The sequence below is a fragment of the Physella acuta genome, unplaced genomic scaffold (assembly GCF_028476545.2).
Source record: "Physella acuta isolate Inbredline_101_S28 unplaced genomic scaffold, ASM2847654v3 ptg000367l, whole genome shotgun sequence".
Classification (NCBI taxonomy): domain Eukaryota; kingdom Metazoa; phylum Mollusca; class Gastropoda; family Physidae; genus Physella; species Physella acuta.
The window spans coordinates 189,551-216,534 of NW_026731886.1; the positions used below are offsets into that span (position 1 = coordinate 189,551).

General features: G+C 44.0%; 2 protein-coding genes across 2 annotated transcripts in view; both read right to left on the reverse strand.

Annotated features, from left to right (window-relative positions):
- The window catches only part of LOC131941618 (tyrosine-protein phosphatase Lar), a 180,646-nt gene extending 154,355 nt beyond the window's left edge, over positions 1 to 26,291 (reverse strand). The window contains exons 1-2 of the mRNA XM_059300948.1: positions 26,073 to 26,291; positions 887 to 1,149 (exon numbers count right to left, since the gene is read on the reverse strand). The gene's annotated coding sequence lies outside the window, so the exon portion shown is untranslated. The remainder of the gene's footprint in view (positions 1 to 886; positions 1,150 to 26,072) is intronic.
- On the reverse strand, positions 7,932 to 8,589 carry LOC131941612 (serum response factor-binding protein 1-like). Its single transcript, XM_059300939.1, has 2 exons — positions 8,519 to 8,589; positions 7,932 to 8,322 (listed from the first exon to the last, which is right to left on the reverse strand). Exons 1-2 carry the CDS (start codon positions 8,587 to 8,589, stop codon positions 7,932 to 7,934), a joined length of 462 nt encoding a protein of 153 aa, XP_059156922.1.
- Positions 26,292 to 26,984: the final 693 nt, after the last annotated feature.

The window sequence follows — 26,984 nt, forward strand, 5'->3', positions numbered from 1 at the left end:
GTTCTAGGCACTAAACTTTAGGCACCAGGTTCTAGGCACAAGAGACTTGCCATCTAATTAAATGTGTAAACACTGCTCACGGTTGAGTTCATGCCCTCGTCTGACCTTCATAAAGTCGTGAACTGATTGACTGGGGGGGGGGGGGGGAGACTCGTGTTTTCTTAAACCGCTGGAGATCTACCCAGGGGAAACAACCACACTGGCAGACGATGGAACCCGGGGGTGTGGCAGGAAGTAATGAGCCATGGGGGGGGGGGGGGGGTGGGGTGCCGGGCTTAATTAATAATTCACTAATTAGTTCTCGAATGGTACATCACACATATTTGGATAGCTATTTCAACCTTGTACGAAGTCCGTTGGTGGATTTGTTCTCACGACATTTGCTGCATGGATGAATTTGGGTCACCGAGTGATATGTATATGTGACATCTACATGACATTACTATGACATATTTGGCGTGTCTGTCACATCAATATAACAAGTCGAGACCGACATTGTTCAGACAGCACTAATGTACTAGAGGAAAGACAGCACTAATGTATTAGAGGAAAGACAGCACTAATGTACTAGAGGAAAGACAGCACTAATGTACTAGAGGAAAGACAGCACTAATGTACTAGAGGAAAGACAGCACTAATGTACTACAAGAAAGACAGCACTAATGTACTAAAGGAAAGACAGCACTAATGTACTAGAGGAAAGACAGCACTAATGTACTACAAGAAAGACAGCACTAATGTACTAGAGGAAAGACAGCACTAACGTACTAGAGGAAAGACAGCACTAATGTACTACAAGAAAGACAGCACTAATGTACTAAAGACAGCACTAATGTACTAGAGGAAAGACAACACTAATGTACTACAAGACTCACTAAGTACTCACCAGTGTGAGGGCTATGACAGAGTGGCCGAGGTTATCCCTGGTCTCAGCTGTCTCGATGGAATGGTGACCTTTGACCCCGACACGCCCGGGAATGAGGGATGATAACGGAGTGGAACTCAGCACAGCACAGCCGTCATACTGGGGTCGTCTGCTCGTGTGCTAGTGGGGTCACGTTGGTGGGGTCGTGTAGGGGATCCAGTGAGGGTCAGAAGAAAATGGACAATGACGTCATCATGACCCAGGAGCTTAGAGTCCCAAAAAGCCTGTAAAAAACAAAAACAAAAAATGTAACAAAATTTTAACATTTCAGCGACACTTTGGTTAACAGCTGGTACTTGGTGCTGTTGTTTATTAGCTTATCAACATGTTGTTCAATGGTTGGTACTTGCTGCTGCTGTAAATTAGCTTATAAACACTTTGTCTGTGTACAGTGTTATTGTAGAACATAATCTCTTTGTTTTGTTTCGTTTTTGTACAGTTTTTAAACTTTGTCGGAGTTTTTTTTTCTGTGTCATATTTTTGTACACCCTTACTGTCGTTTCTGTGAGATATATTTTTGAACATTATTTTTTCGTAGTTTGTGGGATATATTTTGTTGAACATTATTTTGTCGTGTTTGTGAGATATAAGATTATTTTGTCGTGTTTGTGAGATATATTTTGTTGAACATTATTTTGTCGTTTCTGTGAGATATATTTTGTTGAACATTATTTTGTCGTTTCTGTGAGATATATTTTGTTGAACATTATTTTGTCGTTTCTGTGAGATATATTTTGTTGAACATTATTTTGTCGTTTCTGTGAGATATATTTTGTTGAACATTATTTTGTCGTTTCTGTGAGATATATTTTGTTGAACATTATTTTGTCGTTGTTTGTGGGTTGGGAAAGAGAAATCTTAATGCGATCAATATATGGTTTCTTATTTCTAGTTTTAATCTTGTAACAAATTATCGATTTCAAGGAAAGTTGAAGCAGATTATTTTACAAGATGGCGATATCCTTCAGGCAAAGCTACATTTGTTCGTCTGGGTGATCTTAGATGGTGAGCTAAATGGTGAGCTAAGGTGATGTTAAATAGTGAGCTAAGGTGATGTTAAATGGTGAGCTAAAGTGATGTCAAATGGTGAGCTAAATGGTGGGCTAAGGTGATGTTAAATGGTAAGCTAAGGTTATGTCAACTGGTGAGCTAAAGTGATGTCAAATGGTGAGCTAAATGGTGGGCTAAGGTTATGTTAAATGGTAAGCTAAGGTTATGTCAAATGGTGAGCTAAGGTGTTGTTAAATGGTGAGCTGAGGTGATGGACTATGTTGAGTTAAGCTGATATTAAATGGTGAGCTAAGGTAATGTTAAATGGTGAGCTACGGTGATGTTAAATAGTGAGCTAAGATGATGTCAAATGGTGAGCTAAATGGTGAGCTAAGGTGATGTTAAATGGTGAGCTAAGGTGATGTCAAATAGTGAGCTAATGTGTTGTTAAATGGTGAGCTAAGGAGATGTTAAATGGTGAGCTAAGGTGATGTCAAATAGTGAGCTAATGTGTTGTTAAATGGTGGGCTAAGGTGTTGTTAAATGGTGAGCTAAGGGCTAAGGTGATGTTAAATGGTGAGCTAAGGTGATGTCAAATGGTGAGCTAAGGTGATGTCAAATGGTGAGCTAATGTGTTGTTAAATGGTGAGCTAAGGTGATGTCAAATGGTGAGCTAAGGTGATGTCAAATGGTGAGCTGAGGTGATGTTAAATGGTGGGCTAAGGTGATGTTAAATGGTGAGCTGAGGTGATGTCAAATGGTGAGCTAAGGTGATGTCAAATAGTGAGCTAAGGTGATGTTAAATGGTGAGCTAAGGTGATGTCAAATGGTGAGCTAAGGTGATGTTAAATGGTGAGCTAAGGTGATGTCAAATGGTGAGCTAAGGTGATGTCAAATGGTGAGCTAAGGTGATGTCAAATGGTGAGCTAAGGTGATGTTAGATGGTGAGCTAAATGGTGAGCTAAGGTGATGTCAAATGGTGAGCTAATGTGTTGTTAAATGGTGAGCTAAGGTGATGTCAAATGGTGAGCTAAGGTGATGTCAAATGGTGAGCTAAGGTGATGTTAAATGGTGAGCTAAGGGCTAAGGTGATGTTAAATGGTGAGCTAAGGTGATGTTAAATGGTGAGCTAAGGTGATGTTAGATGGTGAGCTAAATGGTGAGCTAAGGTGATGTCAAATGGTGAGCTAAGGTGATGTTAGATGGTGAGCTAAGGTGATGTTAAATGGTGAGCTAAGGTGATGTTAAATGGTGAGCTAAGGTGATGTTAAATGGTGAGCTAAGGTGATGTCAAATGGTGAGCTAAGGTGATGTTAAATGGTGAGCTATATGGCTATACCTGCAACAATATTTCGCTCATTTTCTATAACAAAGACATTATTGAGAATATTGAGATATCGGGTCTTAAGGACGTGTTTCGTATAATTTGTGAAATATGACGTGTGGTAGACTTAGTCATGTCATCAAAAATAAGGTCACCATATGTGGTCAGTATTATGTGGTCAGTGTTATGTGGTTAGTGTTATGTGGTCAGTATTATGTGGTCAGTATTATGTGGTCAGTATTATGTGGTCAGTGTTATGTGGTCAGTTTTGTGTTTTTTTTATCAATGTGATTCAAAAATCCCCATTTTGATATCCATAGCATCCACTCCTTGCCAGCTGTAGTGTGGATAAAAATCCCCTGAACCGACTGTGTTTTTGACACCTCAGCTAAATGCATTACGTCACAGTTCCTGTCTGTCTTGCCGCGTTAGTGCTCACGACATTATACTAAGTGGTGGGGTGGGCTGTAGAGGTTGGAGGTGGGGCGGGGTGTGGGGGGGTGTGGGGGGAGCGTGGATTCGGTTGTACTATGGGGAGTGGTGGGGGCAGGGGCAGCCAGTTTCAAACTTTTTGTCACTGTGTTTCCCCTGAAAAACTTGAAAGATAATTCCATCTTCCATGTAAAGTAGAATTGCTTGTAACTTTGTGTATCTTGATGTTTACTGTAATTTGTATATACCCTACAGCTTGACACATCGTGTAGTTGAGTGTTTATTTTTAACAAACAAACGCACCCGGTGATAGGGTAGCCGTAAATGGGATATTGATCTTGTCATCTGGAGACAAACTTTAGTATAACAAATCTATATTGTTGTAAAGATTGTAGGCCCTGTTTCCGTTAAACTTTTCTCACTAGAACTTGTCTGAACTTCTAAAAAAGAACCTCCCCAAAAAGGCGCACGTCCAAAAAATTCGCGCCTCCCATACTAAAAAAAAAATACGATCCTACAAATGATTCATAGTTTTGCTAACCCCCCCCCCCCCCCGAACTGACACCTCTCTATCCTTACATCAATGATCAGTCACACGGAATTTGGGACGTTATGTTACAGGTTCTGATCCACCTGACTCCAACGGGCCAACATTTGGGCCACGGAAGTTTAGGCCAAGATAGTTTGCGCCAGAAGCGTTAGGGCCAAGAAAGTTTTGAATTCTTGCATGGCCCGCGGCTGGGATTAAAGGTCCAGATTCTCATTTGGCCAGGGCCAATAGATCAGGAGACAACTGACATCCCGGCCCCCGTCACTCAGCGGGGAAAGATTGGAAACCTTGACCCTGCTCTTCGGCCTGTCACGTGATTTCCGGGAATCAACAGACACGCCTCTCCCCCTCCCATGTCAGCTGCCCTATGTGGGCATGTCACATGGTGCCCTATCCTGTGGGCATGGCACGTGGTGGTAGGCACTAGCCATTTGGAAGCTGGGATATCAAGGATTATTTACATCCAAGACTAGTATCTTAATCCAAGACTAGTATCTTGATCCAAGAGAAGTATCTTAATCCAGGAGAAGTGTCTTAATCCAAGAGAAGTATCTTAATCCAAGAGAAGTATCTTAATCCAAGAGAAGTATCTTAATCCAGGAGAAGTGTCTTAATCCAAGAGAAGTATCTTAATCCAAGAGAAGTATCTTAATCCAAGAGAAGTATCTTAATCCAAGAGAAGTATCTTAATCCAGGAGAAGTGTCTTAATCCAGGAGAAGTATCTTAATCCAGGAGAAGTATCTTAATCCAAGAGAAGTATCTTAATCCAGGAGAAGTGTCTTAATCCAGGAGAAGTATCTTAATCCAGGAGAAGTATCTTAATCCAAGAGAAGTATCTTAATCCAAGAGACGTATTTTAATCCAAGAGAAGTTTCTTAATCCAAGAGAAGTATCTTAATCCAAGAGAAGTGTCTTAATCCAAGAGAAGTATCTTAATCCAAGTATCTTAATCCAAGAGAAGTATCTTAATCCAGGAGAAATGTCTTAATCCAAGAGAAGTATCTTAATCCAAGAGAAGTTTCATAATCCAGGAGAAGTATCTTAATCCAAGAGAAGTATCTTAATCCAAGAGAAGTATCTTAATCCAAGAGAAGTTTCATAATCCAGGAGAAGTATCTTAATCCAGGAGAAGTATCTTAATCCAGGAGAAATGTCTTAATCCAAGAGAAGTATCTTAATCCAAGAGAAGTATCTTAATCCAAGAGAAGTTTCATAATCCAGGAGAAGTATCTTAATCCAGGAGAAGTATCTTAATCCAGGAGAAATGTCTTAATCCAAGAGAAGTTTCATAATCCAGGAGAAGTATCTTAATCCAAAAGAACTGTCTTAATCCAAGAGAAGTTTCATAATCCAGGAGAAGTATCTTAATCCAGGAGAAGTATCTTAATCCAGGAGAAATGTCTTAATCCAAGAGAAGTATCTTAATCCAAGAGAAGTATCTTAATCCAAGAGAAGTTTCATAATCCAGGAGAAGTATCTTAATCCAGGAGAAGTATCTTAATCCAGGAGAAATGTCTTAATCCAAGAGAAGTTTCATAATCCAGGAGAAGTATCTTAATCCAAAAGAACTGTCTTAATCCAGGAGTTTCGACTTAATCCAAGGCTAGTATCCACGAGTAGTCCCAGAAAGCGAGAGCCGGATCTTCTGCATGAAGCCAGCAGCAAACGATGGGAGATAATTCACTTCCCTCCCTTTCTACGAGCACTCGGGCGGAAAAATTAGCCGTCTCATCCAAAATTTATTGTGTATTTTTCAGACCCGGGGGGGGGGGGGGGGGGCACCACTCACGTTCTAGAAATTCTCACTTGAGAAAAATAGTTGTCACAGGGAACAAGAAAAATCCGAGATTTTGAAATATCGGAAATCTGTGTTTCCTAGCGACGAACAATTCCTCTCTCTCTCACATACACACACACTCGCCCATACACACAGACAATCACATCCACACACAAACACACATAAACTTACACACACACACATACGCACACAAACATACTCATATGCACACATTAACATACACAGAAACACAAACACATATAATTTTACTCCCCCCCTCCCCCGCACCTCAACATCAGGAGATCATAAGTAAGGTGGATCTAAGGTTGTGTGTTAAGGTGGACCTAAGGTTGTGTGTTAAGGTGGACCTAAGGTCCTGAGATAAGGTGGACCTTACAGTGGAGATAAAAGAAAATATTTGGGCAGTAAACAAGAGATGGAACAGCTCGGTTCCCCCGGGAACCTCCCCTGGACCCCCGGGAACCTCTCCTGGTTCCGACTGGACAGGCAGGAAATTGCCTGTCTCCCAGCCTGCTCGTCGTGACGTCACAGCGCGTGCGTGTTGGGGCACAGAAAATTTTGTCCAATCAGATGTAAGACAACGTCACGTGACTAGAAAACTGTAGGCGTGGCCTTGTACTCACTCATAAACACAATGACAATATTAACTCACACACATACACACAAACACAGGCCCGCTGAGAAAGATTTAACCGACACCCCAGCCTGTAAAACACACACTCAAGGATGCTCGTACAATGCACGTGATTCAGTGCTCACCCTCCAAGTATTAAAACGTTTTACGCGCGTGTAATTGCCGCCAACGATTCCATTTGAAACCCTCGAGATGTGCTAGATAAACTACGTCACCTCTTTAACTCCTGGATCTTAACCCCCCTGCCCCACTTGTAGACTCACTTCCCCCTTAGCTCCCAGACCTGCGAGCACCCCCCCCCCCAGGACTGTACTTTGATCCTGCCTCTAGTTGCGGGGTGGATGTTGAAGTTGACAGCCCCAGCCCTCTATTGAGGAGAATCTGTTTGTTCATACTACAACAACTGACACAGCTGTCAATTTAGGCAAAGCCCCCCCCCCCCCACTGAACCACACCCCCCCCTTCCGACCCCTGCCTCCCGCACACCGTTTACATCTGGCTTGGGTGAATCAAGTCAGTTAGCAGATTCTTTCATCTATTGTTCTAGCTTCTATCTGATGATACAATCTATCTCAGCCAGCATCACGTGCTTTTGACGTCAAGACCTCGGTACAACTAGATGTGGGTAAGGTGACGTCATATAGTCTAGGTAGAGGTGGGTAAGGTGACTTCAAATAGGTAGTGGTGGTTAGGTGACGTGTATGCGGATGGATGTGGATGTGTGTGTGTAGATGTCAGTGTGTGCTGCGTGTGTATGTGTGTGTGTATGTGCGTGCGTGTGTATGTGCGTGTATGTGAACCAGCAGTCTGAAGTATGAAACCAAGTCATGTTATCACCCCTAACAAGCTCCGTCTATTTAGCTATAACAGAGATAAACACAGACATTAGTTTAACAGACATAAACACAGACATTAGTTTAACAGACATAAACACAGACATTAGTTTAACAGACATAAACACAGAGATTAGTTTTAACAGACATAAACACAGACATTAGTTTTAACAGACATAAACACAGAGAATAGCTCTGACAGACACAGACTTTAGCTTTGACAGACTTAAACCTGCAATAAAAAGCGAGTCGTCTGGCAGAAGATTCCCCCCCCCCCCACCAACTCACGTCACGCTACCCCCCCCCCCCCCCCTCTATGGCAGGATGTACTTGATGTAATAAATGGCCCCGACCTCGCATATACATTGGCACGGCTGGAGGGGGGGAGGGACAGGACGAATAAATTTTGAAACTTCTTAATTTAAGCAATTAGTTAATTAGTTTCTAATTGAGAGTTTCAAGCGGATATGGGAATGTATTCTTCAAACTACGGGGGAAAGTTGGTCTGTCAAAAGTTGGTCTGTCGAAAGCTGGTCTGTCAAAAGTTGGTCTTTCAAAAGTTGGTCTGTCGAAAGTTGGTCTGTCAAAAGTTGGTCTGTCAAAATTTGGTCTGTCAAAAGCTGGTCTGTCAAAAGTTGGTCTGTCGAAAAATGGTCTGGCAAAAGTTGGTCTGTCAAAAGCTGGTCTGTCAAAAGTTGGTCTGTCAAAAGTTGGTCTGTCAAAAGTTGGTCTGTCGAAAGTTGGTCTGGCAAAAGTTGGTCTGTCAAAAGTTGGTCTGTCAAAAGTTGGTCTGTCAAAAGTTGGTCTGTCAAAAGTTGGTCTGTCAAAAGTTGGTCTGGCAAAAGTTGGTCTGGCAAAAGTTGGTCTGCTGTAAAGATCCCCCTCCAAAATCCAACTGGCTGTCACCTTTTGCCTTGAGATATGTAACTTGTATAGCCAGGCAGGCAGGAAAATAAAGTTAGGACGTAACTTTGACCCACATACTCGACTCAGGGGGTGGGTGAGGGGGTGGGGGGTGGGGTCTGGCTGACCTCTGAGAGTTGCAGAAGACGCCGAGCTCGCAGAGAAATGTCGACAATAGATGCGCGTGTCGTGCCGACATTCTTGCGGCACACGGAGTTCTTTGTGCTCACCACATTCTTGATAGCAGCAGCCTCTCTCAGACTCTCTCAGTCTTAGTCTGTCTTAGTCTCTCCCTGTCTCTCTCAGTCTTAGTCTCTCCCAGTCTCTCTCAGACTCTCTCAGACTCTCTCAGTCTTAGTCTGTCTTAGTCTCTCCCTGTCTCTCTCAGTCTTAGTCTCTCCCAGTCTCTCTCAGACTCTCTCAGACTCTCTCAGTCTTAGTCTGTCTTAGTCTCTCCCTGTCTCTCTCAGTCTTAGTCTCTCCCAGTCTCTCTCAGACTCTCTCAGTCTGAGTCTGTCTTAGTCTCTCCCTGTCTCTCTCAGTCTTAGTCTCTCCCAGTCTCTCTCAGACTCTCTCAGTCTGAGTCTGTCTTAGTCTCTCCCTGTCTCTCTCAGTCTTAGTCTCTCCCAGTCTCTCTCAGACTCTCTCAGACTCTCTCAGTCTTAGTCTGTCTTAGTCTCTCCCAGTCTCTCTCAGACTTAGTCTCTCCCAGTCTCTCTCAGACTCTCTCAGTCTGAGTCTGTCTTAGTCTCTCCCTGTCTCTCTCAGTCTTAGTCTCTCCCAGTCTCTCTCAGACTCTCTCAGTCTGAGTCTGTCTTAGTCTCTCCCTGTCTCTCTCAGTCTTAGTCTCTCCCAGTCTCTCTCAGACTCTCTCAGACTCTCTCAGTCTTAGTCTGTCTTAGTCTCTCCCAGTCTCTCTCAGACTCTCCTCTCTCTCTTCTAGTCTATCTTAGTCTCTCTCAGTTTCAGTCTCTCTCAGACTCTCTCTTAGTCTCTCTTAGTCTCTCTCAGTCTCTCTCAGTTTCTCCCATACTCTCCCAGACTCTCTCAGACTCTCTGTCTCTTTTCGTCTCTTTCAGTCTCTCAGTCTCTCTCAGACTCTCAACAACAGCCGCCTATGTTAGACTCACAATAACCCACCCCCTTCCCACTCGAGCTATGGAGGGGGGGGGAGGGGGGAGGTAACATTTGGATAACATTTGTTTTCAAACATCTTTGTGGCAACAGTTATTAAACGGTGAGCGGGATAAGTCACAAAAATAAAGTCACAAAAAAATGCACTAAAATGCTCTACGAAATATTTTGATTTACACACTGAGTATTGTAAAATTTTGGTCGTTTATAAATAGGTGTGGTTTTTTTCTTAGCTAGATATTTATAAACTTTTTAAAAAAATATGGTTTATTATTATAGTCAGAATTTTATCTTCTTATTAGTTAAAAATATTATAAGCCTCCAATTTTTGTTAGATATTTATTTGAATACCTGGTAAAAAAAATTAATTCTAAAAGATATTGTAGGTAGATCACTGTGTCATGTATGTTTTCGCCGTAAGCCTTTCCTCTGTCAGCCTCATCCGTCCACATTGTGTATCGTTGATGATTGCGTCAATGACAGCCTTTGTACCCTGTCGGACTTAGACTTGAACCTATACTTTGTTATGTAGTGAGTGCGATGTAGTGAGTGCGATGTAGTGAGTGCGATGTAGTGAGTGCGATGTAGTGAGTGCGATGTAGTGAGTGAGATGTAGTGAGTGAGATGTAGTGAGTGAGATGTAGTGAGTGCGATGTAGTGAGTGCGATGTAGTGAGTGCGATGTAGTGAGTGCGATGTAGTGAGTGCGATGTAGTGAGTGCGATGTAGTGAGTGCGATGTAGTGAGTGCGATGTAGTAAGTGCGATGTAGTAAGTGCGATGTAGTGAGTGCGATAAATGTGGGCAGTCGAGCTGGTGGTGTTAAGGACAACAAACCATGTTAACTGTGTCTTCTTCCAAGTGGTGTGTGGTTGTTGTGGTGTTGGTTTGTGGTGTTGGTTTGTGGTGTTGTGATGTTTGTAGGTCTGTGATGTTTGTATGTCTATGAAGTTTGTAGATTTGTGATGATTTGAAGAATGATGTTTGTAGGTCTGTGATCATTTTAGAATGATGTGTGTAGGTCTGTGATGTTTTTGTCTTTGTGTTTGTATCTTTATGATGTTTCCCAAATGTATGATGTTTTTAACCCAAATGTATCTTTTTATCCCAAGTGTGTGATGTTTTTATCCCAAGTGTGTGATGTTTTTATCCCATGTGTATGATGTTTTTATCCCATGTGTATGATGTTTTTATCCCAAGTGTGTGATGTTTTTATCCCAAGCGTATGATGTTTTAGTCATAGAATGCAGCTCACGACAATTGTTTGTTATATTTTTTGTTGCTATTATTTGCGCTCCGCAGAAAGTCGACACCCCTCCCCCTTCACCCCTCCCCCTTCACCCCTCCCCCTTCACCCCTCCCCCTTCACCCCACCCCAGGGTGTTACTGACACTCATCGCTAGCAAAGAAAAATAAATTGTCGGGACAAAGAGGCTTCACCTCATTACGGCACGGCTGGGGAAAAAACAATGCGCGATCTGCTAGGTAAACATCGACTGGAGGGGTTTTACGTTACTGTAGGGCTCCGCAACACGGGCTCCTACATCACGGGCTCCTACACCACGGGCTCCTACACCACGGGCTCCTACACCACGGGCTCCTACACCACGGGCTCCTACACCACGGGCTCCTACACCACGGGCTCCTACACCACGGGCTCCTACATCACGGGCTCCTATATCACGGGCTCCTATACAAAGGACTCCTACACCACGGGCTCCTACATCACGGGCTCCTACATCACGGGCTCCTACACCAGGGCTACACCACGGGCTCCTACATCACGGGCTCCTACATCACGGGCTCCTACACCACGGGCTCCTACATCACGGGCTCCTACATCACGGGCTCCTACACCACGGGCTCCTACATCACGGGCTCCTATATCACGGGCTCCTACATCACGGGCTCCTACATCACGGGCTCCTACACCACGGGCTCCTACATCACGGGCTCCTACATCACGGGCTCCTACACCAGGGGCTCCTACACCAGGGCTACACCACGGGCTCCTACACCAGGGCTCCTACATCACGGGCTCCTACATCACGGGCTCCTACATCACGGGCTCCTACATCACGGGCTCCTACACCAGGGCTACACCACGGGCTCCTACACCAGGGCTACACCACGGGCTCCTACACCACGGGCTCCTACACCAGGGCTACACCAGGGGCTCCTACACCAGGGGCTCCTACACCACGGGCTCCTACACCACGGGCTCCTACATCACGGGCTCCTACACCAGGGCTACACCACGGGCTCCTACACCACGGGCTCCTACATCACGGGCTCCTACACCAGGGCTACACCACGGGCTCCTACATCACGGGCTCCTACATCACGGGCTACACCAGGGGCTCCTACACCACGGGCTCCTACATCACGGGCTCCTACACCACGGGCTCCTACATCACGGGCTCCTACATCACGGGCTCCTACACCAGGGGCTCCTACATCACGGGCTCCTACACCAGGGGCTCCTACACCAGGGGCTCCTACACCACGGGCTCCTACACCAGGGGCTCCCACATCACGGGCTCCTACACCAGGGGCTCCTACATCACGGGCTCCTACACCACGGGCTCCTACACCAGGGGCTCCCACATCACGGGCTCCTACACCAGGGGCTCCTACATCACGGGCTCCTACATCACGGGCGCCTACACCACGGGCTCCTACATCACGGGCTCCTATACAAAGGGCTCCTACAATGTTATAGGAAGATGATACAGAGACTTGTATTGTGCACATATCCACAAGACGGCACAAATGTACCAGAACATTGTTACCAGATTGATTTACAAAATTCACGGTCAATCGAAGACGTCACAATAATGTATAGACAACTACAACAGATGACGTCACACAGGACAATGACTTCTGCTCCATCTGACCAAATCCAAACTGGCAAGTCGTGTGCGCAGACGGCCTCGCGCATGGCCAGATTTTGATATGTGTCATCCATCTTGTGTGGAACAAGGGTCGTTAACTCCAGATGGTCACTGGCAGAGCCCATCGCAAACTTGGGTCAGCCCCAAACCATGGACAACTATCCATTTTTACCCCGGCAATTTTTTATCCGGCAAAACTATCCATTTTTTATCCGGCAAAACTATCAATTTTTTACCCTGGGGAAACCTTCCATTTTTATCCGGCAAAACTATCCATTTTTTATCCGGCAAAACTATCAATTTTTTATCCGGCAAAACTATCAATTTTTTATCCGCCATCAGAGCCCTAATGGGCGGGAATTTGTCGCCTGATGTTTTCATCTCCGTGGGTACATTAGCACGTCGTCAAGTTGGCCAAACTAGAAACATTGGGGGATGGGGTGGGGGGGGGGGGGGAATTAATAGTGGTGTGGGATGATAAGGGTGTAGGGTGATAATGTGTGTGGGATGAAATGTGTGGGGTGATAGGTGTGTGGGGTTTATGGGCGTACGGAGACAAGTGTAATAATGTGATGCAAAAATTGATGACACTGATGATGATGTAGGGAGGGGGGGGGGGGGGGTGATGATGCGAGTTGTGACAGTTGGCGACAGACAAGGAACGCCTCACACTAACGTCACGTCACGTGCTTTCTACACTCACGTGACTGACGATCACGTGACTCTGTCCACATGTCAGCTGGCTGTCATGTCACTTCACCTCTGTCACCTGACATCAACAGCATGTCATATCAAGATGTCATGTCAGTGGGGTGGGGGAGGGGGGCGTTTTCCTTGTCATGTACTGAGATTTGAGTTCTGACATCCACTGACTAAATCTGACATCCACTGACTAAATCTGACATCCACTGACTAAATCTGACATCCACTGACTAAATCTCACGTCCACTGTCTAAATCAAACATCCGCTGACTAAATCTGACATCCACTGACTAAATCTGACATCATCTGACTAAATCTGACATCAACTGACTAAATCTCACATTCACTGACTAAATCTCACATTCACTGACTAAATCTGACATCCACTGACTAAATCTGACATCATCTGACTAAATCTGGCATCAACTGACTAAATCTCACATTCACTGACTAAATCTCACATCCACTGACTAAATATCACATCCACTGACTAAATATCACATCCACTGACTAAATATCACATCCACTGACTAAATCCCACATTCACTATGTGCTACCTAGCCGGAAGACCAAGTGAACAAAAAAGTGACCAGTTCTAAGTGTTTCACATCCAGCCGTGCCCCATGTGTTTGAGATTCAATTTGCCCCTGTTTATTTTTCTGTGCACCTTCGTCAGACTTTTCTCGCTATGTTTTGCCAGTATTTGTAAACGTCCGCTCACGACAATTATGACGTCATTTTTACTCACCTAGAAGCGTGAGTTTGGTGGAGCGGAAAGGTGAAAGGTCACACTGGATCGTGTTCGGTTGTTTAGGGTTGGTAAAAACTGGTTGGCTTACACACAACCTCACACCAACCCACACAACCTAGCACCAACCCACACAATGTGATGGTACCACTAAGCCCAGCGTAGAGCGAGTAGAGCGAGTGTTGCCTACAATGTGATGGTACCACTAAGCCCAGCATCGAACAAACTGTTGCCTACAATGTGATGGTACCACTAAGCCCAGCATAGAACAAACTGTTGCCTACAATGTGATGGTACCACTAAGCCCAGCATAGAACAAACTGTTGCCTACAATGAGATGATACCACTAAGCCCAGTGTAGAACAAACTGTTGCCTACAATGACAGAAATTGGGGCCGAGTTTCACGGGAAATTCTCACGTCATGGATGTAAAGGTGATAAAAGTCTGTGGGTAATTGTGGGAAGCAGGGGGTGGGGAGCAGGGGGTGGGGAGCTGGGGGTGGGGAGCTAGGGGCACCTGGTAAGGGTGCAGTGATAATTGTGAGGGTAGCAAAGTAGGTCATGTATATGAGGTAAAGTGTGAGGTAAACGGTTAGGTAAAGGGTGAGGTAAAGTGTGAGGTAAAGGGTGAGGTAAAGGGTGAGGTAAAGGGTGAGGTAAAGTGTGAGGTAAAGGGTGAGGTAAAGTGTTAGGTAAAGTGTGAGGTAAAGGGTGAGGTAAAGGGTCAGGTAAAGTGTTAGGTAAAGGGTGAGGTAATGGGTGAGGTAAAGTGTGAGGTAAAGTGTGAGGTAATGTCAGGTAAAGGATGAGGTAAAGTGTGAGGTAAAGGGTGAGGTAATATGTGAGGTAAAGTGTGAGGTAAAGGGTGAGGTAAAGGGTGAGGTAAAGGGTGAGGTAAAGGGCGAGGTAAAGGGTGAGGTAAAGGGTAAGGTAAAGTGTGAGATAAAGTGTGAGGTAAAGTGTGAGGTAAAGGGTGAGGTAAAGGGTGAGGTAAAGGGTCAGGTAATGTCAGGTAATGTCAGGTAAAGGGTAAGGTAAAGTGTGAGATAAAGTGTGAGGTAAAGTGTGAGGTAAAGGGTGAGGTAAAGGGTGAGGTAAAGGGTGAGGTAAAATCTGAGGTAATGTGTGAGGTAAAGGGTGAGGTAAAGGGTGAGGTAAAGGGTGAGGTAAAGGGTGAGGTATTGGGTGAGGTAAAGGGTGAGGTAAAGTGTGAGATAATGTGAGGTACAATGTGAGAATATTAAACAAAAACAAAAAATCAGTGACTGGAATATTTGTTTACAAACGACCGAATACCCCAGGCTTACCTCCACTAATTAATTATTGGTAATCAGTTTTTATCTAACGCTGACCTGTGACGTCACGAACCATTTGTCTTGTGGCCAAGTGAGATAACCCAGGCCCTAATGGGGATCTGGTACAGGGGTCATACATGGAGGTCTGGTACAGGGGTCAGACATGGGGGGTCTGGTACAGGGGTCAGACATGGGGGGTCTGGTACAGGGGTCAGACATGGGGGTCTGGTACAGGGGTCAGACATGGGGGTCTGGTACAGGGGTCATACATGGAGGTCTGGTACAGGGGTCAGACATGGGGGGGTCTGGTACAGGGGTCAGACATGGGGGTCTGGTACAGGGGTCAGACATGGGGGGGGTCTGGTACAGGGGTCAGACATGGGGGTCTGGTACAGGGGTCAGACATGGGGGGTCTGGTACAGGGGTCAGACATGGGGGGTCTGGTACAGGGGTCAGACATGGGGGTCTGGTACAGGGGTCAGACATGGGGGGTCTGGTACAGGGGTCAGACATGGGGGGTCTGGTACAGGGGTCAGACATGGGGGGTCTGGTACAGGGGTCAGACATGGGGTCTGGTACAGGGGTCAGACATGGGGTCTGGTACAGGGGTCAGACATGGGGTCTGGTACAGGGGTCAGACATGGGGGTCTTAAAAAGTACACACTGTGATCTGGAAGAGAAGACCTTATTTTAACAGGTAGGAAGTATCATCTAAATATAACATCAACATCTAAAGATAACATCAACATCTAAAGATAACATCAACATCTAAATATAACATCAACATCTATTTAAGTGAAACCAGAACAATAATTGACCCCCTGCTGTACCAACCAGCCCCCCCCCCCACACCAAGCTCCAGGGTGTCAAGTTTCTTTGATATTCCCCGAGCCCCAATCCACTGATGAAGACATTCAAGTGGAGCTAGCAAGTCCACCTGTAGCACTGGAGCTAAGGTTAAGCTCCTGTAACACTGGAGCTAAGGTTAAGCTCCAACATTTGTCTCTCTACTTCCCTACCTGTGGCAACCAAAACTTCTAGACTTACTCACCCCCCCCCCTCCCCCACACACACCTTCCCAGCCCCAACCCCAACATGCTTTTCTCATTAATGCCGGGACGACCTGATTGTTGTGGCAATGTGTGGGGAGGAGGGGGGAGGAGAGGGGGGGGGGGGGAATTCCCAACGGCCCGTTCAGGTTCATGGCGCTAAGGAGGGGGGGGGGGTTGAAACGAAGGAGAGTTTCAGCACAGACCCCACACGCAAAGGTCATGGGCATTTCAATGACAAGGTATAATTAAACCACTATCACGCCTGGTATATGTTATCTCGACTTGCCTTACCTACATCAACTCTACTCTACCTACCCCCAGGCTAAATCAACTCTACTCTGGGAACAAGGCATAACCTCCCCCCCCCCCCCCGACAATTGCCCCCCCCCCCCGAATCCCTTCTCCGACATTACCCTCCCCCGGATTAATTACCCCCCCCCCCCGCTATCAATTACCCCCCACCCAGTAGGACATTACCAATCCCCCCCCCCCCGGACAGGGTTAGGGTTAGGGTTAAGGTTAGGGTTAGGCTTAAACCAATGTCTAGCGTTGATTTGCTTTTGTGTTTTAGGCATAGGTGGACGCTTAGGCTTTGATCTTTTTCTTAAGGTTAGGAATGACGTAATATGTAGGTATAGAATTCTAGTCAGAGTTAGGATTCTAATTTCAGAGGGGGGGGGGGGGGTGATTCCCCGGGGGGATGGTAATTGACAGGGGGGTAATTGCTCCGGGGGTAAATACGGGGGAAATTCCGGGGGTGATCTCCGGGGGGGGGGGGGGGGGTAATGTCCTGTAGCCCTCTACTCTACCTACCCCTAGGCTACATCAACAAGACATCAGCCTGTAAGACAAGATGACTTAAGGACATTAAATTAGGACCCTGTAGTACAGAGGACATGAGGACATTACAATAGGACCCTGTAGGACAGAGGACATAGACTGTGTAAGGCAAGTGTGGGAATAATGGTCGAGTGAAGGGGAAGCTGTCGTTTACAGGATTTCAAGTCACCAAATACTGACAGTTGTGTCACCAAATACTGACAGTTGTGTCACCAAATACTGACAGTTGCGTCACCAAATACTGACAGTTGTGTCACCAAATACTGACAGTTGCGTCACCAAATACTGACAGTTGCGTCACCAAATATTGACAGTTGCGTCACCAAATAACGACAGCTGTGTCAGTACGCTGGTCATTAAATTGATCATCTAATTTTTTAATAATGTTAACCCAATCATCAATTTAATCATCTAATTAGTGCATGTCAAGCCAATCATTTATTTAATCATGTAATTAACGCACTTCAGGCCAATCATTAATTTAATCACCTAATAAATGTATGACACCAGCGAACAAAATACCAACATCCTGATGTATAAAAAAAATCTTCTACAAGCAAGGGCCATAATTCACGTCTTATTTTCAGTTTCCGGTTACAGCAAAGGTGTTGATATTTGTGTTAGGGGCGCCACAACCCATCCACCTGAATGCGCCTATAAAAATAGTTTGTGTTTCTGACGGAAATAACCCCCCCCCCCTCCCATTGGCTTTAATAACTCACACACCAGGGCCCGCGTGCACGTGCTCTGATGACGTAACCACGAGAGTTAGCAGACGTGAGGTGGAACTCGATCAAATATTGCTCGATTCATGGCTGTCATTCTCTTTTTATCTCATTAGCCGGATCGTATTAATTAGCTGCTTAATCCAAGTGGAGGCGGAAGCTGGGTGGATTAGTGGCTGGTGGATTAGTGGCTGGTGGATTAGTGGCTGGTGGATTAGTGGCTGGTGGGTTAGTGGTTGGTGGATTAGTGGCTGGTGGATTAGTGGCTGGTGGATTAGTGACTGGTGGGTTGGCGGGTTGGTGGATTGGCGGGTTGGTGGATTGTCGGGTTGGTGGATTGTCGGGTTGGTGGGTCCATATGGGTGGTAAAGATGGGTGGGTTGGTACGAAAAAAAACAACACAGGAAAGTCACAGGTTGGTGGTAGGTGGGTTGGTGTTAGGTGGGTTGGTGGTAGGTGGGTTGGTGGTAGGTGGGTTGGTGGTAGGTGGGTTGGTGGTAGGTGGGTTGGTGGTAGGTGGGTTGGTGGTAGGTGGTATGGTGGTAGGTGGGTTGGTGGTAGGTGGGTTGGTGGTAGGTGGGTGGTGGTAGATATGGGTGGGTTGTTAAAGAGCTGTCCCCCACAATACAGCATTGGACGTTAGTCCTGCTGTTCCTGTTTGACACCGACAGCTCCTGTTTGCTGTGGTACAGCCGGGGTGCAAACACCACGGGGTGATAAACATGTCGTTACCCTGCCCCCCCCCCCTGCCCCAAACCAAACCCATCGGATGGAGATGGAAGAAAACGAAAACAGACCCCAGCAATAACAAACACGACACTCAGGTGTCGAGGGGGGGGGGGTGATTACCAGAACCTTCACACAGGGGAGCAGCGTATGGGACCCATCTCTGTGACGTCAGTAATAGACTAAAAATTGCGTCATCTTTAACCGTTTGACTCGGCGTCATCGACTCGCCGGAAAGGTCAGATTAACCTCCCTAAAGCCACGTGACAGCCAGAATGTGAAACGTCTCAGCTGTTTACCTGCGTGTGAAAACAGGTGGAGGGGGGGGGCAAAAACTAGAGTCCTGCCCTGAGACGCACACAGATAAACTTTTAGACACGTACACACACACACCTACATGCACCCACACACACCACACTGTCCGCAGAAGCTACCACATAAAAAAATCCGGTTCACGGAAAAACAAAACCGGCCTAAGGATCGATTTCACAACAATTATAGGCGCAGCGTGGGTATTTTATGCTCCAAGGTGAAGGTCACTACTCATTTCCGGTCTACGGAAAAGAAAACAAACATTGAGAGTAAAAGCTGTTGGCCTATCTAAAAAATAAAAACTTGGCTTTAAAAAAATACAAACTGGTCACGTGTTCTGGTGCTTGATGGGCCAATGTTGTCTCAGATTCGTAATCATGGAATCAAATTGTGGCATCGACTACAAGTATGGCATCGAATACAAGTTAGACCTCAATGCTACCTCATTATCTCAAACTCATTACCCCATATCTCATATCAAATATCGTATATTATTACCTCATCATCTCATTACCTCATTATCTGATATCTCATCTTTTACCTCATCATCTCATTACCTCATTATCTGATATCTCATCTTTTACCTCATCATCTCATTACCTCATTATCTGATATCTCATCTTTTACCTCATCATCGCATCATCTCATATCGGGAAATTGTCGGAGAATAAGTTGACCATCTGGCAGGAAATGTCCAGAATTTGTCTAAAAGTTCCAGAGATCTGTGGCGACCAGGCCGAGCCTGTCTCAGAGTTGAAGCGGCGCCAGTTGATGTCTGGAGTTTGACGAACTTAGCTCTCAGTCAATTGGGTTGACCATCTGTGGGAAGTATGTCCATGTCTAGACCAAGGGTGTCCATGAGATTATTGACCAAGTCAAGCAGGCCCTCAGACTTTGAAGTATTTTATGACTGTCTGAAGTAGGTGACCGGCTTTGTGGTGTTGAGACGATAAGACAAGCACAGAGGGTCGTGATGACGAGGGCCGACAACCACACCACGGCCCGGGATAAGGGAGATAAGGAAATCTTTACGGCCGAGAAATTGGACCCGCGTGATTCGTGCGCCGCGGAAATTTGACGGCTGGCGCGCAATTGTGCTGGGCTGTAAAATGGTGCGATAGTGCAATGTGGTGCTGAGGTGGTGCGTTGCGGGTGTCTGACTCAAATTTGTGGCGGTGATTCGTTAACTGGATGTGTGGCTGGTTTAATCTGTGGTTAATGTGACTGTGGGTGGCTGCGTGTGGCTCTTGGTGCAGTTGGTGAGCTGCTTCAATTAGAGAGAGTAAACATAGTTTGTCTGGGGCGGAGGTTTCAATTGGACAAGATGCTTCAATCAGGTGGGGGGTGGGGGGGGGGGTGTAGGGGGGGGGGGCGGTCAGTTGGACAAGATGCTTCAATCAGACGGGGGGGGGGGGAGGGGCAAGGGGGGTCAGTTGGACACGATGCTTCAATCAGACGGGGGGGGGGGGGGGAGGGGCAAGGGGGGTCAGTTGGACACGATGCTTCAATCAGACGGGGGGACGGGGGGGGGGGGTCAGTTACAGGTGCTGCTTCAGTCAGGGGGGAGTATTTATCTAGAAGGGTGGGGAGGGGGGTGGTACAGTTTTAGGATGTTGGTAGACCTATCTCTAAAAACCTTATGCTTGTCACAACCTCCTGCCTCAGAACTACCCTGGGGGGGGGGGGGGAATTGGGTGATATTGTAAACGAAGAACTCAAACAGCCAAACACAGGAGTTAAGTGAACTGTCATGTCCACTTCCGGATGTTGGTGTTAGAAAGTAGGTCAGTGCCAGACGTGTTTGAACTCGCGACGGTTTTGGTCGATGATCTAGCGACTGTTTTGGTCGATTATCTAGCGACTGTTGGGTCGATGATCTAGCGACTGTTGCGTCCATGATCTAGCGACCGTTGGGTCCATGATCTAGCGACCGTTGGGTAGATCTCTGGACTTGGATGTGCGTGCTCGAGTGAGTGTGTGAGTCAGTGTGTGTGTGTGTGTGTGCGTGTGTGTGTGTGTTGGCTAATATCGTCACCCAGCCTATGATGATGTAGGCCTACCATCTGATCATGTCCACCAAAAAATGAAAGTGTCGTCTGCACTTTTTGTTTTCATTTACGACAGACGTCACTGTCACGTGGTGGGATAAACATCAACTGTAGGCAGCTGGTGTGTGTGGGGGTGTGGGTGGGTGTGTGGGTGTGTGTGTGGGTGAGCGGGGGTTACAGTGTGTGGGCAGATTTATGTGGGGCTGTTAACTGGCAAGTCAATGTGTGGGAGGTTTTATGGCTGTGTGTAGTCTGGTGTGTGTGTGTGTAGCTGTATGAGTGTGTGTGAGGTGTGGTGTGGATGTTTGCTAATTATAATAATAAAACTTTCACCCAACAAAACAAAACAATGTTTAGCCGTTGACCACAAATCTAAGTTTAAACTGGAGGGTTAATGAGTTAATTAATGATCTGACCACCCCCCCCCCCTCACCACTCCCACCCTCACCGTACTAAATCAAAGGCTTTACAGACGTTGACGTCACAATCTATGGGACACGTATGACGTCACTGGTGACGTGAAGCTAGAATTAACCCTCCAGAGACCAGAGCTAAAAATATTTTGTCTGCAGGCTGGGGGAGGGGGGGGGGGGTGAGACTGTTTGGGAGGGGGGGGGGTGTAGTTAGCTCCGGATGAGTTTAAAACCACACGAGCATTGTTCTAACAAATGCTGTGGCGAGTTGTCCACTTCTACGTCACAATTCTAAGACGTCAACCACACCATGAGAAATCTGGCACTAAGACGTCAACTATAATATCCAAATTCTAAGACGTCAACTATAATTTCAAAATTCTAAGACGTCAACTGTAACATCAAAATTCTAAGACGTTACCTATAACATCAATATTCTAAGACGTCAACTATAACATCAATATTCTAAGACGTCAACTATAACATCAATATTCTAAGACGTCAACTATAACATCAATATTCTAAGACGTCAACTATAACATCAATATTCTAAGACGTCAACTATAACATCAATATTCTAAGACGTCAACTATAACATCAATATTCTGGCCCTAAGACGTCTAACTTGGCAATCTCAGACGTCCAGCCCGCGGCCACTGACTCGGGTCACGTGTTACAACACGAGTCAAAACCACTTCAAACGTGACGTCACTTCCTGCCCCAACGGTTTTTTGAACAAATTAAAAGCAGCGGGGTTGTTCACATCTTTCTGAGTGGTGGCGGGGGGGGGGGTGTGCCTTGAGATACGACACTAATGGCGGAATATTTTCAGCTAATGCTGGTAGGGTGAGTACAAGTCAGCCTATTTTCAGCCCACGTGTTGTGGGCTGTATCACGTGATGTGGACTGTATCAATATTTGTTGACATTAAGTAAGACACAGACATAGACACAGAGCGATAACTGAACTATAACCTTATGTCGGTACAGTAAGACTTAAAATATCGCCGATTCTTGATTTTATTCTCAGAAAATTTTAATAAAAAATAATTTGTTTTTTTACAAAAATAATTAAATATGTTATGTCTATGCGATATTACAGTAAAGATTTGATTCTTTCACACCCAACTACACTAAAACAATTTGTGAAAACCCCGGAAAGATTACGGGGAGGGGGTGGGTGTGGAGGGGGATGTCTAGACTAACATTTCAGTAAATCACAGCAGAAATATGAATTAGAACATCAGCAAAAACTGACCAATCACCACCTAGGAAATTGGCGTCTGCTCTGGATTTCATAAAACACATTTAAAAAAAAAACATTTTATAGCAACATGCTTTTTAATACGCTGAAAATAAGAAATTAAAACTAATCTGCTTTCTTTCATAATAGCTTTGGTCGCTAAAATATGTGAGTGATCTGATTAGCGACCAAATCTTTAATGAAAGAAAGCAAATTAGTTTTATTTTCTTATTTTCAGCGTATTTAAAAGCTTGTTGCTATTAAGGTTTTTTTATATTTGTTTTATTTTCTACTTTTTAGTGATTTCTAATTTATGAAGTCGACACAACTAAAATTATTTGCTTTAAAACACAATCAGTAGTTGGCGATATTTGAGAGACGATTATCTGCCCGTGAAAGCAGCCGTCCGTGACGATAGTTTACAGACAACAGCAAGTTTTTAAATTTCTTTTACCTCCCCTTAGTTTCACATCGTTTAAAAACTTAATTATCTGCCCCTAATAGCCTTCACTAGATCGACCGGCTCTACGATTGTAAACATTCTCGTGAACCACAGCTCACCAGACTGTTAGGGTGATCGCGTCTAGCTAGTTATCTTTCCTTCTGTTATTGAATATATTAATTTATCGATTTATTTAAATGTGTTACCTCCACTCAATTTTGAAACCATTTAATTTATTAATTTAAATGAATAATTAAACATCTAATTAAATTGAAAAATAGATAGACTTATATTGTAATCGCAGTGGAACATATCTGGAAAGTTTGAACGAAATCGTTACATTAGATGTGGGTCAAAATTAAGTTACGAGATTTGAAACAAACCCACAAACAAACAAACAAACAAACAAACAAACAAACAAACAAACAAACAAACAAACAAACAAACAAACAAACAAACGTTGCAAACTAAATTAAAGCTTTTAAAAAGCTTGAAAATATTTTGTTAGCGCTAACAGATTTAAATTTTAAACGGCGAGAATATACTGGGGGGGGGGGGAGTTGGGGTGAGGGGGTGGGGTGGGGGTGGGGTGGGGGAGATTTTGGGTGAGGGTAGGGGCGCTCCCTGTGTGACATGCAGCGTGTTTATTTCATCCGAGCAGACGTAAAGATATGACAACTGGAAACTGTTTACACTTGTCATCAGATGACAACTGGAAACTGTTTACACTTGTCATCAGGCACGTCACATCTGTGTCCTACACGTTAGTTTTGTTTGGGGTTTCGCCTTGCTTCTTGTACACACAGATATGCTAACACATACATACAGAAATAAAGATATATATATATATATATATATATATATATACATATATATATATATATATGTATGTGTGTGTGTGTATTTCTGACATTAAACATGTTTGTATATGTTGTACAAGTGTAATAGCATAATCAGAAACTGTACAATCCTAAAAAAACAGTCATACATACAAACATACAAAAAAGCATTGAACGCTGTATGCCTAAAGAAGAAATCGATTTTTATGTAAAGGATAAACTAGCCAGGCTTGATGTTAAATCAATAAGATCTGATCAATTAGTTCTCATCGATATTATGTAACCATGAAGCTGCAGCGACAGAGGTCATTAGACTAATTAGTGACGTACATCGTTAGCTAATTACCTCTGTCACCACCACTATAATATACAACTCTAACAATATAAAAAAACCACACCCTTCCCCCTCACCCTATCCCATACCCTCCCCCACACCCTTACCCACACAAACCACATGAACCTTCACGTTGTATTTCACCAACAAGTTTGCTATGACCATTCTCTACACACCAACTGGTACCGTGGACCAAACCATTTAACATTGAGGTGGGTTAGGGGTTAAGTTAGGGTGGACCAAACCATTTAACATTGTGGTGGGTTAGGGGTTAAGTTAGGGTGGACCAAACCATTTAACATTGTGGTGGGTTAGGGGTTAAGTTGGGGTGGACCCAACCATTTAACATTGTGGTGGGTGGGGGTTAAGTTATGGTGGACCAAACCATTTAACATTGAGGTGGGTGGGGTTTAGGTTAGGGACAAATTCTGATCTGTAGACGATACAAAAAGTTTATACCCTATACTAGCACACTCCTTGCCTTAAAGCTGATTGAACCTAAAGCAGAAAGGTTACATTGGACCTAAAATTACATGCAGGGATGTCTTTTATTTAGTACTTGGAAATATCTTATTTCAAATGGATGTTCTAATTTTAAACTACACTAGACAGCTCTTATTTTACATTATGCTTGACAGTTTTAATTTAGGCTATATATTTCTAATTTTACGTTATACTATCATTTCTAATTTTAAACTTTTGACTACTATATAGTCCTAATTTTGAACTACATTTTTCTAATTTTAAACTATACTGTTCTATTTCTAAACTTCACTATTCTAATTTAAAACTATACTGTTCTACTTCTAAAGTATACTGTTCAAAATTTAAAAAAAATACTTTTCTAGTTTTAAACTTTACTGTTTTTTGTTTAAATATTTCTACAAAGTTTAGTGTTTAGTGTTTAAAGTTTAGTGTTTGAAGTTTAGTGTTTAAAGTTTAGTGTTTAAAGTTTAGTGTTTAAAGTTTAGTGTTTATTGTTTAGACGAGAAAGATTTTTGTACCACCGGGTATACATAACAACTGATGTTTACAATAAATTTTGAGAATTCGTTTTTTTAAAAGTACGTTTTGTGCGATCTTCAAACTGACATCCACTTTCGTAACTAATGTAAAACTATTTTTATTTTGTTTACATAAACCTAAGTTGGGTATATACAAAAATTATGAGCTTGAAATTGTATTTACAAAAAAAAAAAAAAAAAAAACAATTCGTGTATACGGAAAAATTCTAAATCTTTAATTATGTTTATAGATAAGTTAAAAATCTTAACTTGTGTATTTAGAAAATTATAAACAGTACATTGTGTTTACAGAAAAACTAGAAACCTTATATTATGTTTACTGAAAATGAATAAAGTTAAAAATATGTTTACACATTATTTATTAACCTTTAATTATGTTTACTGAAAATGAATAAAGCTTAAAATATGTTTACACATAATTAATTAATATTAACTTATGTTTACAGATAATTAATTACACACAATTAATTAACCTAAAATTATGTGTACAGATAGTTCTAGAAAAAAAAAACTACACTAACCATTGTAGCCAACAATACAAAACAGAGATGGGTTTAAAAATGTAAAATTAAATCCAATGGAGAAGTCTTGCCCCCCCCCCCCCCCCACACACACACAATGTTTATTCGACAATTAATTGGAAAAATATATTTTTGTAGATGTCTGTTGATTTACATTTGATGAAAACAAATAATTCATGAGTTCTTGCGAAAATGTTATACGATGAATATGTATATATATATATATATATATATATATATATATATATATATATATATATATATATATATATATATATATATATATAAAATGTAGCAAGTGTTCAATACTTTAAACTTTTTCTAAAACTGCAAGTTTGAAAGTTATCGTTTATCAACATGTAGGAACTAGAGTGTGAGGAAACTGAACGTACCTGATAGTTCTCTGAGGCTGATTGGCTGTCTAATTGTTTAGTCCTAATTAGCGAATAGAGAATTCACCACATGAATGAAGTAAATAAAACTCCTGCCTAACACCCTTGTCACGTGACCGTGTCTATATTTAGCCACTATATAACACAAACAGGAGGAAAGCAAACAATATCCAACACTAGTTATCCAGTAGTTATCCAGTGGACTGTATCCACGCTCTGAACGTGAGTACTGACTGGCTCACGTGCCCGCGCGCGCTGCTCACAGTGCGCGTGGCGTGGAGCGGCGATAGAAAACTTGGAGCAGCCGGTAATCGCCTTGCACCGGTCTCCGCGCCGGCAATTTGACCGGCCGTGGCTACGGCAGGAAACTTGTCAATGATACAACAGTCAACTGTTGAAATGTTAGTCTACTCCCCCCCACACACACACACACAACGTGTGCTATTGAAGTTTTACCCCCCCCCCCCAATGAATTGTATTATCCTTAAACGCCCCACATTCAATATAGCCGTGACATTACCCCCACACCACCCCCACCCTCATATATTTATAATATACTACTTGAACTTCGACTGCTTCTCATACCACCCCCCACCCCCCCACCCACCCCCCCCCCACCCCCCCCCTCCCTCTTCCTCCTGAAGAAAGTGAGGCGACAACAGACATATCCGCCATTTTTGAAGTCAATAAATCAACCTTCTCGACTTGTTTTACCTGGAGCATGGGGGGGGGGGGGCTGGAACTCTTCTAGTTAGCCAAAAAATGATGTTACGTAACAATCAGACTGGGCCCTGTACATGACCTTTAACCTCTCAAACACCAACATCTTAGAACAAGAAGCAATGACCACCCCCCCCCCCCCCCGCCACCCCCACCCGTACACACACAATTGATTACTTTTAAAATATCTAA